This window comes from Camelus ferus, chromosome 8 (genome assembly GCF_009834535.1).
Source record: "Camelus ferus isolate YT-003-E chromosome 8, BCGSAC_Cfer_1.0, whole genome shotgun sequence".
NCBI lineage: Eukaryota > Metazoa > Chordata > Mammalia > Artiodactyla > Camelidae > Camelus > Camelus ferus.
The window spans coordinates 27,961,419-27,977,008 of record NC_045703.1 but is presented as its reverse complement, the minus strand read 5'-3'; the positions used below and the strand labels follow the sequence as shown (position 1 = coordinate 27,977,008).

Here is a 15,590-nt window from a genome sequence, read left to right as displayed (position 1 = left end):
CAAGGCAGCTTTCTAAGATCCCAACAGCAACAGAAATGCAGAACCAGGAAAAACAAACGTCTACTGCCGTGCAAGCCCGTCAAAAACTGTGAAACATGACTGGTTTGTAATGATCACCTGTAAGACTAGGTTAAACTCACTGTAAAGTTAAGAAACATTATTTAAGAGCAGCTCATTACGCACCCACGTAGCCCAAGCCTGAGTCATGAAATCCTCCAGACGATGAGATGAAAATATCATGGCGGAAGCCCATTTCATTCTTTTGTAAGAGAAGTGGTATATCTCAACATTAAATACTTTGAGAAAAAAGACATATAGATCTCTTTTATGTTAAAAAAAAAACCCCAAAGGCAGCAAGAGATGAAGACGTTTTCTTTTGTTTAGATTCCTCCTCCTCTTCCCAGTCTCTAAATACAGAAGTACCCAGGTGCATTTCTGCTCATTCCCTATGAGATCTCGGCCAGCACAGGGTTTAAATACCTTCTCCATGCCAATGACTCCTGAATTTTATCTCCAGCCTCCTCCTAAACTTCAGTTTCCTGCTTCAAGTCACCTTCCTGACCTCTTACTTGAGAGTGTGCAGTTGGCATCTCCAACTTGACCTTCCAAACTGAACTCCTGGATTTTACTCTCCCTCCTAAATTTCTCCATTCCAGTAAATGCTGGGGTCCCAAACCCTGGATGTTTCTCAGCCCCGCACCTCACAATCTGTCAGCAAATGCTGTCGGTTCTGTCTTCAAAATGTATCCAGAACCTGACCATTTTCCATCACTAAGTCACCAAAACCCCATGCCGATGCACTTGCAATGCCCTCCTACCTGGTTTCTTTGCTTCGACTCTTACCTCTTTACAATGTATTTTTACATAGCAACTGGTGATCCTCCCAAAACACAAGTTAGATCAAAATCCTCCAATGACTTTTGCTGTCACTTTGAGTCATCTAAAATCCCTTCCAAGTCCTACAAGGCCTGACACGACATGAGGCCTCTCTCCCATCATCGTCCTCCCAGCTCACGCTCCTGCGGCCACCTGACCTCCTAGATGATGCCCCACATCCCTGGGAGAGCTTTCCAATGCTGGGCTTCCTGGCCAGGACACTCCCCGCCCTGTCCCTCCGCTATCCCCCAGCTGACTCCCTCACCTCCTCAGGTCTCTGCCGCTGCACCACCAGGACCTTTCCCGACCCCCACTGTCCCCTCCATAACTGACGTTTCTTGTCCTATGTACCATCGGACACATTGTATATGGATTCTCTTATGCCCAGCCTATTAATAAAATCTCCTGAGCAGCCTCTGAATATATGAATATTTATAAATTACAGATATATACCTACTGAACATATTATGAATTTATTAGAAAACATACACAAAGATAAAATCTGAAAAGGAAGAGAGTTTAAATAAAAATATCAAGAGGCTTTTGTGTTTTTCCTGCTTCTCAAGGGCCATCTTTCACATGCCCAGGGCCAGGCACTCCACTGTGGAGGCCTCGATCTCCAGTATGGGAGCCTGCAGTTTCTAGCCTCACTCCTCCCCTATCTGAGATATTCCCATTTCCTTCAAAATACTCTTGCAATTTCCTGTGATTTTTGAAACCAACATCCTAGGGACTTGGAAGGCATTGTGTGAAAATGTTAAAGGAAGTAGCACGTGTGTTGGCCTCCATCCCACCTGAGATATCAAGGGCACACACGCTTTGAGTGACCTCCTCTGAATTACTGAGAAAGTATAATCTGTTACTCAGCTTTGAATCAGGTTCCTTCGCGATAAGGAAATCCCTATGTTAAAAATGCGGTTTTTTTTTTCCTCCCTGTACTTCTTCCAAGAAATCGTTAATAAGAGAGCTAAAACATAGTAGCACAGGTGACACGGTAAACAAAAAAATCAGAATTTTATGTGCCTTTTCAAAAACTAAACCAAAACATTTTAGTTAATAATTACTTAACAGGACAACACATCACACACAGAACATCTTAAGCCCTCTTTTTACACTCAAAAAAGCTGCATCATAATTGTATTGAAAATAAAACACTTACGTGCCCCAATGTACTTTAATGGAACAAGTCTTCTGCATTACACCAAAGCCCTGTATTTCTTCCGTATCATCAAAGTAGGAATTTTGGAGTCCTAACCCCTCTGGTTCAGTAAATAAGTCAATTTGACTAACTCTGTAATCCTAAAGAAAAAAAAAAAAAGATATACATATACATGTATAGTAATAATTACACCATGTGTTAAACTCTACAGCAAGTGCATTATTTTTTTTTCAAAAATTAAAATAAGGTAAGGGGAGGGTACAGCTCAGTGGTAGAGCACATGCTTAGCATGTATGAGGTCCTGGGTCCAATCCCCAGTACCTCCACTAAAAAAAATAAATAAACCTAATTACTCCCCCTCCAAACAAACAACCAAAGCTTTACACATACACTTCACAGGGCACCTGCTAGTTAGCCCTTTCCTGTTTTCCTCTGTGACTAAATAACATGTGGTCTTTCAGGGCAGACACTGTGCTCCAGTCATATAGCTCTGCGCTATATTCAAAGAGCACTAGCAATGTAGCTTAGAGTTTTGGAACATATTTATTTCTCTCATCCTTACTGAAAAAACCTGTTTGGCTTCCCTCAGTGACAGGAGTTTTAGTTTTTCTGCCCTCCTGAGACCATCTGTGTCCAGAGACTCTAGTCTATGGAGTGGCTGTGCCTGGAGTCTTCCTCAACTGTCGTTTTGTGCCCGTAAGCCCCCTGCGGTTCACTCCTTGACTATGATGCTGGTTCTGTCTAAGTTGCAGAGGCACACGTGTATGGTGATTTACACATCTCTGCACTTTCGTCGCTGTTCCATGCCCTGCGTGTCCGTCGAACACTTTCCAAAAGGCCTCTCCTGGCTGACTGCCCAAGCCCTAATCGAATGCTTCTTGAACCTCTTATGTGTTGCTGAGCGAACTGAATCAAGGGACAGAAGAAACACTAACGCTTGTTTCAGTTCATGGGAAGCTCTTTCAAACATTAACAAAAGGAACAAATTTAGTGAACTAAAAAGGTGACTCCCTTGAATATACGTTGTGACCTATGTTCACGTGTCAAGAAACCATAAACACAATCTGTAAAGAAAATATTAATTCATCACATATCAGAAGCCATAAAAGTGTTCCTACCCTTTCATATGACACCATTCAGAAAAATGTACCCCAAGGAAATAAGTCAGAAAATTATATGTTATTAAATGCACAAAAATGTTCATGCAGCATTAAGGTAGGAAAAAACTGGAAACAATCTTAATTCCCAGAGAAAGAAGAGAGGCAAAATAGATGACAGCACATTGTATCAGTGGAATATCATGCTCAGTTAAACCCCGAGCCATGTAATAATATGAAAAGCGAAACAGGAGGCCTCTTTACCAATACACCTCACTTCCCTCACCCCACCTCCCTGGATGCTTAAATACTCATCTAGCCAGATTCTAATACCCCTCCCAGTTGCAAGTCATTAAGAGATGTTACCAGTGGGAGTATGACCTTCAGGAAACTGGGACGGAGAGAGGTAAAAAGGATTCAGAACCACAGGTTTAAAGGAAAACATCATACCTGTATTATGATTACAACTACAGAAAAAGCAGATTACAATATGCCCAAGAAAGAGTAGAGAACTCAGAGAAATGAAGGGAGGCCACTTCATGACAGATGGGATTTGGATGATATTCTTAAATATTGCTTTATTACCAATATTATTTGAGTAACAAATGAAAAGTGCAGGTAAATTATTCCACTATGACATTTTTAAGTGGGGTTCCTCAGGTCCTACATAAGGTTTATCGTATTATGTACTTAATACGATTAAGAGATAAATCATTTAGAATGCCAATTATCATCTAAATTACTCAGCAATGTTGACCTAGGAAATAGGTGATATTTCCCTCTGCCAAAAACTGTTAGTCCTTCTTATTCATTCTCATTTTACAATGTGCTTTTTTTCCCTATTGCACTCCAACGCCCATCTCTAGTACACAAATGGTGTTCTTTCACTTGGAAGATGCCTTTTACATTCTCAAAAGGTAAAGAATCATCAAATCCCAAAACCCATAAAGAAATTTGACACTGATACAACGTTCTCATCAACAAATAAGGAACCAATAAATTTTTACCCAATCTATAAAGTGGCCTCAAATACTTACATTAAAAAAAAATCCACATAAAATCCCAGAGTTGAACTATCAACTGAATTATTTTTGGATTATTTATTTTTCCATACATACAACTTATACAAAACACAACTTCGGTAAGCCACACAAGGTAGTGAGAATTCACACGGCAACCAAAAAACTGAGTAAAAGAAAAATCTGTTCACACAAAACTTGTCAAAACTAGGTTATTAAGTAAAATGCATGTGGAGGAATGAGAAATCTACCTTAAGGATTTATAATGGAAAAAAATGACAAATCAATTAAGAGTATTTCTTTTCAAATTCATTTAAAGTGTACAAATATTTAAAATATAGAAAATATATTCATAAAACATCAAATATTTTCCCCAATCACTTTTTTCATAAAATGAAAACTTTTCTTAAAAGAATCATACCCAGCATCCAATAAATATTTGCTGAATGGACTGATAAATCCAGTTTGCCTTTACTAAAAAGCTTACTAATTTTAAACCTACCTGGACCACATGTCTGATTGAACCAATCACCACAGGCTTAGCTGAGTCTGCCTCTTCGTTACTTTCCAGAACATATTCTACACCCCAGAGACCAGAGAGCTCCAGCTCTCCTTCTTCTAAGGGGATGGAGTGCCCTTCAAAATGTGGTTTCTCATACAAAATCCAACTAAGAATAAAACACAGCAAAAATATTAGTCAGTCTTAAGTGACAGAGGCTTTGATTACTCAAATATTCTGCCTAATAGATACCTCATATATATTAGTGGCCAATTCTCTAGCAATTAAAATGGTATAAACTTACCCTAAAACCAAAACTTTACTGGGCATAATTAAGCCTCTGATAACTGAAGAATTTTATTAGGATCTTAGAGAACTTTTGGCTACCAATATGAATATTGTAGTGCTACTAAAGTTTTAGAGAATTGCCAGTTGGTAGAGACTTATAAATAGTAAGACATCAAATAAATGGACTTTCACTATAATTTTTTTCTCCTTACGTATGTAAAAAACATTTCTGTTGAGGGACTTCAACTTCTACATTAGAGTCACATCAATGGATATATTGATAAAAAGGACTGCTACATGCATTTAATCGAAAACATTTTTTCCCAGTTTTATTGAGATCTAACTGACATAAAACATTGTATATGTTTTAGGTACACAGCATGATGATCTGGTATATTTGTCTATTACAAAATGATCACCACAATAAGTTAACATCCATCACCTCACACAGCTGCATATTTTTTTTCTAGTGATGAGAACTTTTAAGATCTGCTCTCTTAGTAACTTTCAAATATGCAGTCCAGTACTTTAACTTTAGTGACCCAGAAAGCATTTTTAAACTATTCTTCCCCACAACATCCAAACACTAAAGAAAAACCTCATGTCAATATATGACAGCGCTGGTCTGAAGTGTTCATGCCTTCGAGAAGAGAGGGAAGTCAACAAAAGTTGCAGAAGAAAGGAGCACTACTCAATACAAAGTGTGATACAAATTTGTTTTCAGGGTAATTTTCTGTTTTCAAATTTAAGAACAAAAGCTAACTATTTTTCTGATGAAGATGTTGAATATACAGAAAAATACATTAAAATATTTAAAACCTCACAGGAAAGGTGCTACATATTTAATCAAATGGAGACCACAAGAAAAGCTTACTAATTTTTTAAACCATAAATGTCTAGAACCCTATACTCTTCTAAACAAGTTTATAAATAGATACTAAAGATAAGCATTTATACCAGGCAAGTGATTTTTTTTTAACCACTTTTCTTTATTTAACTTCCTGTCTATTTCCTTGAAGCAACTAAGCTGGTAATAGAATTTCTTCACCAGTTTCTTTACTTAATAAGAACGATCTGTTGTTGAAAACTTAGAAAATAAATTTTAGGTTAGTCCTTCACTGAATGATCATTAAAAAAGTTAGCAAAGCTGTTTCTCTTATAGAATTTTAACAATTCTGTCAACACGACCAGTGCATGGCCTATCAACATGAGCAGGGCAGTTCTTACCAACCTCACTGACAGTTCACAAACCTGAAGTACACGATGGCCTCTGGCATCACTAGTCCAAACCAATGTTATATGGGGAAAATGGGAACAAGAAACTTACAGTGCTGCACTTTTCTGATTTTTCTAGCATCAACATACATCACTCCTATAATCAGAAATATCATTAAAAACCGTATTTCTTAGGTACGAACTCCTTTTAGTATTCACTATGACTGAAGGCATAATTTAAAATAAGTACCGAGGACCAAAAAGGTAATTAAAAATGGAAAACACAAATCCTCCACATCAGGAACCCAAAGTGCCACCCTTACCATCCTCTGACGACTTTCATGAGTATCACAGGAGAGAGGCTCCAAGAGCTGCAATCCTCAACGTCCCCAAAAACTTCAATACACTCCTCTGAGATGTCCGGGTCCCCATAGATCACCACCTAGAGAAGCGACAGTGGCACTTGTACGTGTTGCCACACTTCAGTCTGATCAAAGTAAAATCTAGACTCTGAACAGAAACTCATCTTACCTTTCCAGGGCGAGGATTGATTTTATTCTGGATGCTTCCTCTAAGTGCCTGTGATCAGATGAACAAAAACACAATAAATAATTATACTTTATGCAAAGCCCTCTTTTCTCCTCCCAAGACGCTTTAAAGTAAGGTTGTATTTGCCTCACACATGTCAACTGTGAAACATGTTCACCTGGAGCTACGCCAGAATTGTACTAAAACTCTTTTTTCCCTCTAACTAAATTCGCCATCTCAATTTCTCCTCACTTAAATGCCTAAGATACTTCCACTGATCTGGAAAGTTCAGGGCCCAAGAGTCCTATGTTCTTACATCAGTCCACAGAACAAGAACTCAGCTAGGAGATTATAGTTCAAACAATCTCAGTATAATCTCAAATAAATAAAGAGAAATTAGAATGTATTAATCACTTATCTAGAATGAGTTGAATCAATTTTATATGTTCACATACATGCCTTATCTGAATCTATAATTAGTGTTTCTTCATAGTAACATCTACCATCACATAACAACTAGTCTGCATAAAGTGCTTACGGTATACTTCACAACGCACACTGCACACGGTACACTTAATCCCTCCTTTCTGATGGACAAAATGCGTTTTTCTATGGCTCCAAAACTAATCATTTTCAAGACCATCTGCCAAAACCTGTAAAACCTGAAATGCCTAAGATAATAAAAACAGTAATTATACATGTCAAAATATATAAAACATGGACTACTTTCATTGCTGACTGGGATGCCTGTTCTAAGGACTGCCTTTGATCTGACCGCTCTTGCATCATACGAGAGTGGAAAATGCCTGGAAGCCCACAGGAAGGCCTCAGGAGAGCATTTTAGAGGTCAAAATGGCAATACACCTGTCTATATATACATACACACACACACAATACACTTATACACACATACACACATCATTTCAAGTAGGTAAGTTGAAGAAAAAGTCTGAAATTTAAATAAAATTCAGGTAAGACACTAAAGATAGAAGTTATATGGTTAACAAAGTCCAAGACTTTAAACAAAAAACTTTTTTTTTAATCACAAAGAGACCCAGAGAAAGTATAAAGTGCTTAGTTTCTCCTTTTTATTCCATTTGACTGTGTTTTTCAAGGGATTCCATAGGGAAACTGTATTCTGTTGTCAGACTCATCAGACTGTTGTCAAATAAGAGAATGATCTAAGAATGATTAAAAAGTGAGAATGAGGCTGTAATGAAAGGGAAGTGGCCCAGTAGAAATTTTGTGCTTGAGAGGAATACTTAAAAATCTTATGATTTCTGAGAGCTAAAGGCTGATTCAGTTTTATTTGTTTACAGCAGTGATTCTTAAAGTGTAATCCAGGGGTCCCTGAAGGGTCCCCAGTATCCTTGCAGGGAGTCCATGAGGTCAGACTATTTTCCTAGTAAGAAGAGGGTACTTGCCTTTTTTTACTCGCTTTCTCTCACAGGTGGACAGTGGAGTTTTCCAGCGGGTCCCTGACATGTGATGACATCATTTACCCTGATGGCTACGGGAATGTGCATTCTGTATGCTCTGTTCTCAATTTTTCTCACTGTTAATTTCTAATATAATAGATTCTGATAGGCATAACCGGTATGAACAAGAGCTCTTTGGGGTCCTTAATTTTTGTGTATGTGTATATACATATATTTATATGTGTGTGTAGAGCATCCTAAGATTTAAAAAATTTGAAAACTTTTGAAAAGAGGAACTGAGCCTCTGCTGGAAACCCAATTACACATTTTGAAAGACCTTCCAAAATTATATTCCATAATAGGATTGCAGCAAAAGCCAACACAACAAACTGAAACATAGGGCAGCACCCTGTACAAATGAGGAAGTGGACAAGATACTCTCTGCCTGGATAAACTGCGTCGGGTGCTGATCTACACTCGCCAGGCAGCCCGGTTCACAGGGTGGGCAACGGGAATACAGAGGCCCACTCCTGTTCCTGGGCTTAGCAGAGCTGACCTCTGAGCCTTAGAAACTGCCTCCCTCTTTCAATGCCCTCTCTCTACTTGAGTATCAGCTTGGTAACAGAAAGGTTTCACATCAAAAACTAAGTAAAGAAAACAACTTTTAGCAGTCAGGAGGAAGGAGATGAAGGAATCATAACTGTTTCTCAAAATCATATTTTGCCGTCCTCTCTACTATAGTACAGGAAAGCTCGAATGTAGACCAAATTCCTTACTCCTCAACAGCTTTGCAGGAAAAAATATTTCCCTAATGAAAACTAATTCCAAAGAAAGAGAAAATGCTTTCTCAACTACGTGGGATAAACATTTATGGGAAGAAAGATTGAATCTCAAAGTGCAAGAGAAAGGGTGAGGGATAAGATTAATTGGTGGGAGCTTTCCAAATAATGGACGCTGCTTCACAGATCTTCAAAATTCTAACTACAGTATTGAGCATTTTTACATAGAACTAGGGAAGAAAAAACATCTTGTCTGTCTGTGAACTTTCAAGGTACCTTATCTACACCTTTACAACAAAAAAATCCGCAAGTGCCTTAAAATGTTTGTAGCTTATTTTCCCTGCTAGACTATGAATGTCTTAACAGAATCTTAGTACCTTCTCTCTTGGACCCTAACAGCCCTTGTACATAGTAGGTTTTCAAATATGTGATGAATGAACAGGAAACGATCATACACAAGCGTAACCATTTTTAAACAAGTAACGTGACCTGATTATCATCTCTTCCTCCTCTGACTTTAAAATATCCCAAATAAATGGTACTACGTTGCTACTTACTGTTGTATCTGATAATGACATTCCAGAAAAAGAAATGCTTGGGTCAAACCTGCTGGATTTGAAAAGACCGGTGAAGTCTGTGTCACTGTTTCCAAAGTTCGGCAAGTTTGATTTAAGAACGCTTTCAATGTGATTGGCCTTTTCCACATCACCATTGTTCTTCAGTTTTGAAAATTCAGAAAATTTTGTTTCTGGCAAGGTTGGGTTGCTCCGTAAATCCAGGTCTTTCTTGGTTTCCTCTTTTTGCAGGTACTTTTCCATGTAGTTCAGACTTTCCAATCCCGAATGAGATGCGTTTGAGGAGTTGAAATTGAAGATCTTTAAGTTGCCGGGTGGCAGACTTGGCTGTTCTTTTTCTGAACCGCAGGGTGGGGCACCCTCAGCCACAGGCTGTAAGGCGGAAGGCTGGGGAAGAGAACTGCTCTGAGCAGTGCCGAAAGATGTGGTCATGGTGTTGACTGACGTTACCGAGGGAGAGAAGACCTTGTCTTGTGGTAAAGAAGATAACATGCTTGAGAAAAGTGCACTTTTTTCTAGCCTCGATCTCTTAACCCCCCCGTTTGGGATATCCCTGATCTCTTTGTCATTTCCTTCTGGGGCCGCCAGAGGCTGGTCCTTCCCATTAGCGTGAGCTGGTAAGGACTTGAAGAGGGTGCTCTGTTCGGTAGATGTGCGTTTGGGCCTCAGTTTGGAATGGGTGTCAAGATTCTGCATCAAATGTGAAGCCGGTGACATTTCCGTCTGGCCTTCCTTCCTCTTCCCTAAACCAAAGGTAAACACGTTGGGATCGAACACCTTCTCTAAATTGTCCTCGTGAATAGGAGGCATGGCGAAGTGAGGGGCAGGGGAGTTTGCCATCCTGGACTTCTTTTTCCTCTGGGGCACACAAACTGCACTGTCCATGTTTTTTATAATCTCAGTGAATTTTTCCATATCAGAAGACGAATCGAATACACTGTCATCACTACCAGCGGAAATGTTCAAAAGACTGGCAGGGCTGTCCTGGCCATTCATAACATTTTGACCGGGTTTTTGAGGGATTTCTAAATGATTTTTGTTGCCAGGGCAGTTGGTGGGGCTGGATTCTGCCTTCAGGGGGTTTCCGTTGCCCTGACTTTGAGTCTGGACAGGCAGGGTTTTTTCTGACTCTGGCAGCACGGTTTGTGGGCCAGATTTTGCTACGTGCTCCTCTCTGCAGTGAGAGTGTTCGGGCGATGTGCTCCTGCTGCCCAGCACTTCCTCTTTCTGGGGAGCACAACTTACAACGGAAACCACTTCATGTTCATTATTGTGACAGCTTGGCAACTGTGCTTCTCTAACTTCAGCGCTTTCCGAGATGAGCCGGGAGCTGACATCCTCAGTGTTCTCCACGGGGAGCACGAAGGACCTGACCTGGACAAGGACCCTGGATGGACACTCCTCTCCCACAGCTTCCGGCCTCTGCTCTGTGGACAAAGGAGGGCTTGTTTCTCCTCCTCCTCCTGCAAGTTTGGAGGTGGGTGCCTTCTCATTATTCTGATGAGACACAGGCAGAACACATCCATTATGGTTTTCTGCCACTTTCAGATCAGTGCATGGAAAACTGCTTATGGGAGCTTGAGCACACGTGTCTTTGGAATCATCCACAGGGATGGGGGCAGCCAGTGAAAGAGAGGGCCCATCAGATGACTCAGCTCGGGGCTGTGAGTCAGAAAATCCATCCTGTGGCTCTAGCACGGCTATTGGAGATGAGTCTTTGGTATCAACAAGGGCAGGGATGTCTTGTGTGGTGTCAGTCATATTTTCAAGTACAAGGCTTTTGCTGTCAGCAGCTTCTGAGTCGCCCTCTGCTAAGAGCTTGGGGTCCTTGACAGGAATCTGAGCAGTAACCACAGGTTCGGAAGGGCAGCCAGCATCTGTCTGCACATCTGCCTTATCACCTTGGTTAAGCTGAAGACCAGGAGTCTCCTCTCCAGGGAGAGGAACTTTGGTTTCTGCAGAGGTTTCCTTCCCCAGCACACCATTCTGGTGACTATTTGGCATCACCTTCTTTTCCGGTTGCTCCATTTCCTTGGCTTTTTTGGCTAGATTCAGCTTCGCCCTCCCGACAAATGTTTTATTAGAGGCAGGAGTGTTCCTTGTGCCTCGAATGTCAGTGTATCTTGGGCTACTGTTTGCCCGTTTGTTTTCAAATAAGGAGATTTTGGTGGCAGTATTTCCTTTGTGAACTGGTTGGCTAAATGGATTATGCTCATTTCCCAAACTGTCAAGATTCTTAGGGGTTTTAAGATTTAGTTCCACATGTTTGGGCTTGGCAGGGCTGCAAGAATAAAGGAGTAAGATGAAGTTACTGACCTAGGTTTAAAAGTGAACATACCAATTTATTACAAAACTGAAAAGTCAGCATCTTTCTGATAGGTAACATTTTTTATGAAACTATTTTTAAACAATCCTAAATACACTATCAACTATTTTAATAGATGTTTTGCTTCTGTATGAGGGATCAGAAAATTATACAGCTAAGAAAGTCTAGAGGTGAGAGATTAACAAGTTTATCAAGTAGGTATGTATGGTGCTTGGTACTAGAGTTGGAAGATATCTTAGGACCTGAAGAACACTGAAACAAAATTAAACACTTAATGCACTCCCATACTTTAAATATGTAAATGATTTCCCCAAACACCAACTGTGTATTTTTTAACTTTGTTTACATTATCTCAAAAAGCTAGATTATAAAAAATATTATTTACCTCTTTGTATATTTTATTCACTTCATCCTTCCCCCATAATTTTTTCTGATTATATAAGTGTGTTCACTATAGAACATATGGAAAATATAAAAACAAAAAAAATCACTCATAATCCTACCATTCAAACAATGTCCCTGTTAACATCTTAGCATATTGCCAGTCTTTCTGTATGCATGGTGAATTACTTTCAATAGAATTGAGATTATTCTCGTCACAGAGTTTGGTATCTTGCCTTAAAAAAAGAGAGAGAGATTACTTAACCTTGTATTTAACATTTTTAAAGTTACTAAAAATTTTGAAGTCTTTATAATGTCTGCATAAAAGTCTATCACACAGGTGCACCACAGTTTACTTATTACTCAGATTGTTGGTTTGCCATCATTTTTTGGGCAAAGAGAATCTCCTCTCTTTCTCACATTTCTTGGGTATAATTACCCCGTAATGGAAATTATATCTTTGAATGTCACACTGTTTCTTTCTGAGAAAAAAAAATGCTCTGGCTCTTATGCTAATTATCTGTGTAAACCTGGTCAAGTTATTTTAATTCTCTGGACTCTACCTTCTCTATCAATAAAAACAAACAAAAAACTAGACAGTTTGTAGAACACAGTTGGTTCACACACACCCCCCACCCACCCATTAGGGCTGAAGACATCCCTGAGGGCTGCAGGTGGGGACAGTAGAAGTTGGGGCACGGTAAGGCTGTTGGCCCACCACCTTCCTTTCAACTAGAATTACTCCTACTTATCTGTTGATACATTGCCCTTATATAAGCTTTGCAAGAAGAACAATCTCCAAAGCTAAAAACAAAAATTACTGGTCTAGTGGTTTACAAAATACAAGAGGTGATACCCACTAACATTCACTGACTGCCCAGCACTTTCTATGGCTTGCCTAATGTACAATTTTACGCATTTTTAAAATTTAATTTAATTCTTTTTGAAGCCCAGTATTTTATCCTTGTTTTTTTTTTGGGGGGGGTGCAATTGAGTTTATTTAGTTAATTAATTTTGAACCCAGGACCATGTGCGTGCTAAGCATGAGCTCTACCACTGAGCTATACCTTTCCCCTCATTCTCTTTTAAAATGAGGAAGTTGAGGTCTAGAGGAGTAAGTAATTTGCCTGAAGTCACACAGCTAGTAAGTGACAGAAGCCAGGTATGCTGGTTTCAGATGCCAAGCTCCCAACAACTCTACTCTTCTGTTCCCCCAGGTAGAATCAGACAAGGCTCGCCTCAGTAACCTCCTCTCGTTCTTTCCAGCTTTATGATCCAAGGAGCCATAAATTGTCATGAGATCTGTAAGATAATTATACTTTAGAGGCCACCTCGATAATGAGAACACAAAGTGGAGAAGCATTAAAATCTGACGCCATCCCCGACATGAACTCCCTGGCCTTCAAGAAGGCAGGACCTGAGGAGCCTTTTGAAGGAACAGGCAGTTCAACTTTGGGTAAAGACACCTTATCCTTCTGAGTGAAATGAGAAGACTGAGAAGACTTGAGAAATCCTTCTCCAATACAGCATGAAGAATTAGATTTTCATTTTTAAAGTTTGTATTTAAGTCCTAAATTTGATATATCCTCATGAAATTCTCCCAGGCACTGCTTTCCCCAGTATCTCCTTAAGATATCTAGGCTCCCTCATAGTGGGCCCATATCTTAAATTTAAAAGCAAAATAAACTTCTAAGCACTTCCTTAAAGATTATATTCTAAAACCAGTGAGATGATTAGAAGTAAGAGAACTTACAAATGCTATCAGTTAATGAAGGATGTCCATGTAGCAGGGAATATACATTTTTAAAATTCTCACTAATCAGCCCAAGGAACAGTCTAACATCAAAGTGTATCTTATGATGTAAATGGAAAACGCTGCAGGTTAGCTAACAAGCTATGATAAGGACAGGAAACACATCTGCACATTAAAAATTTACACCAAGATCAAAATACATTTTACAACCAAACTTTCTGTGCTATTAACTTCTGCTACCAAGAGTCACTACAATTAGCCTGGTTCAAACTGATTAAAAGGATGGCTCCTATAATTCATATTGTAATGCCTTCATTATAATGTGAGAGGGGAAAATAATCTGGAGTCTAAGAAGCAATGACTATAATATATGAGGAAAATCTCCTTATTATGAATATCTTTTAAGAATCCCAACATTCAACACTTGATAAGAACTGAAGATATAATTTTTCTAACAGCATCAAGAAACATGCTGCATCTCAGTGATTCTTTTTCGGGAAATGTAAAATAGTTTTAACTCTAAAATTTCAGACTCAAATTGTTTTTAGAAATAATCTGAGTAACACTGCTACTTGAAATAGAATCAGAGGAAAAACTAAAGGGTCTGAAAAAAATCCATCAGTCAAACAGAAACGGGTCAAAGGATCAGAAAGAATTATTAATTTTCCACCCAGTAGTTTGCCAATTCACCAAGTGCAACCCCTGTGTGAAACAAAATTAAACTGAGCATCTGGCAAAGGAAAATTTTAGGTAGAAGACAATCAGTACTTAGAAAAAGACATTTGGTTTAGTTCTATCACAGGAAACAGCACATGAAGAAAAGTTTCATTGTAAGATGGCTTTGTTTGTTCAAGCTGTCCCTCAACAGTGTAACATTTCTGGTTTTTCCACTGGGGTATTCTGATAGGAAGACAGGTGAAGCTCCTTCATCAGATACACAACAGTTTCTCTAAGGCTCACACTTAGGAGGTCTGAATGTTCAGTCATGCTGGCCTTCTACAAATAATAGGCATCATTTACTCAGATTATTTCTCCAACTTTGCTGTTACAGAATAAACAGCCAACTCTATCAAAGGTCTCCAGGCTGGCAGCTGGTGAGGTAGCTTAAGTTATTCATTAAGCAGATTTTCCTCTGCAGTGTTTACCAAGCAGACTTCCTACTCTAAAGCTTGCTTATCCAAGAAATCAAATAGAATGAACCCATTAAGTTTAAGAATGATAATGTGAAAATAGCAGCTTTTTAAATAAATGTGTGAATGTAGGAAAAACTTAAGCCATTTAGATACTCATTTTTCACGGACTCACTTTCACATGTGCTGACTGGGAGAAGGGGGAGAGTGAGCGTGGAAAGGGGAGGATCTTAGAGTTTTATAGAGTGCGCTCCCTTCCCTGTCTACCTATACAGATCACATTTACCATCAAGGCACAAGTCCCATTTCCTCCAAAAACCCAACAGTGATTTCTTCCTCCTTTGCATACCTCCACCCTTTACAGATGGTGACATCCACTTGGCAGTTTAATCATATTACCACCTCATATTGTTATTTGATCTGTCGGCATCTTCGGTCCAGATTGTGCCATAAACTTTTAAAAGGCAATATATGCTGAATCACAGTTGTGGATTTTCCCCCCATAGTTCCCAGCACAATACCATGCACAGAAGGTACTCAATATTTG

The 15,590-nt window shown here is 39.2% G+C and overlaps 1 protein-coding gene across 4 annotated transcripts in view; it reads right to left on the bottom strand.

Annotated features, from left to right (window-relative positions):
- The window catches only part of CRYBG1 (crystallin beta-gamma domain containing 1), a 180,245-nt gene that overhangs the window by 29,498 nt on the left and 135,157 nt on the right, over nucleotides 1–15,590 (bottom strand). For 3 of the 4 annotated variants that reach the window (XM_032484615.1, XM_014563250.2, XM_032484617.1), the window contains 6 exons: nucleotides 12,283–12,396; nucleotides 9,436–11,734; nucleotides 6,685–6,732; nucleotides 6,477–6,595; nucleotides 4,654–4,819; nucleotides 2,036–2,175 (listed from right to left, as the gene is read on the bottom strand). In XM_032484615.1, the coding sequence (XP_032340506.1) occupies nucleotides 2,036–2,175; nucleotides 4,654–4,819; nucleotides 6,477–6,595; nucleotides 6,685–6,732; nucleotides 9,436–11,734; nucleotides 12,283–12,396 (2,886 nt within the window). The remainder of the gene's footprint in view (nucleotides 1–2,035; nucleotides 2,176–4,653; nucleotides 4,820–6,476; nucleotides 6,596–6,684; nucleotides 6,733–9,435; nucleotides 11,735–12,282; nucleotides 12,397–15,590) is intronic. The other variant, XM_032484616.1, reaches the window with a different exon arrangement.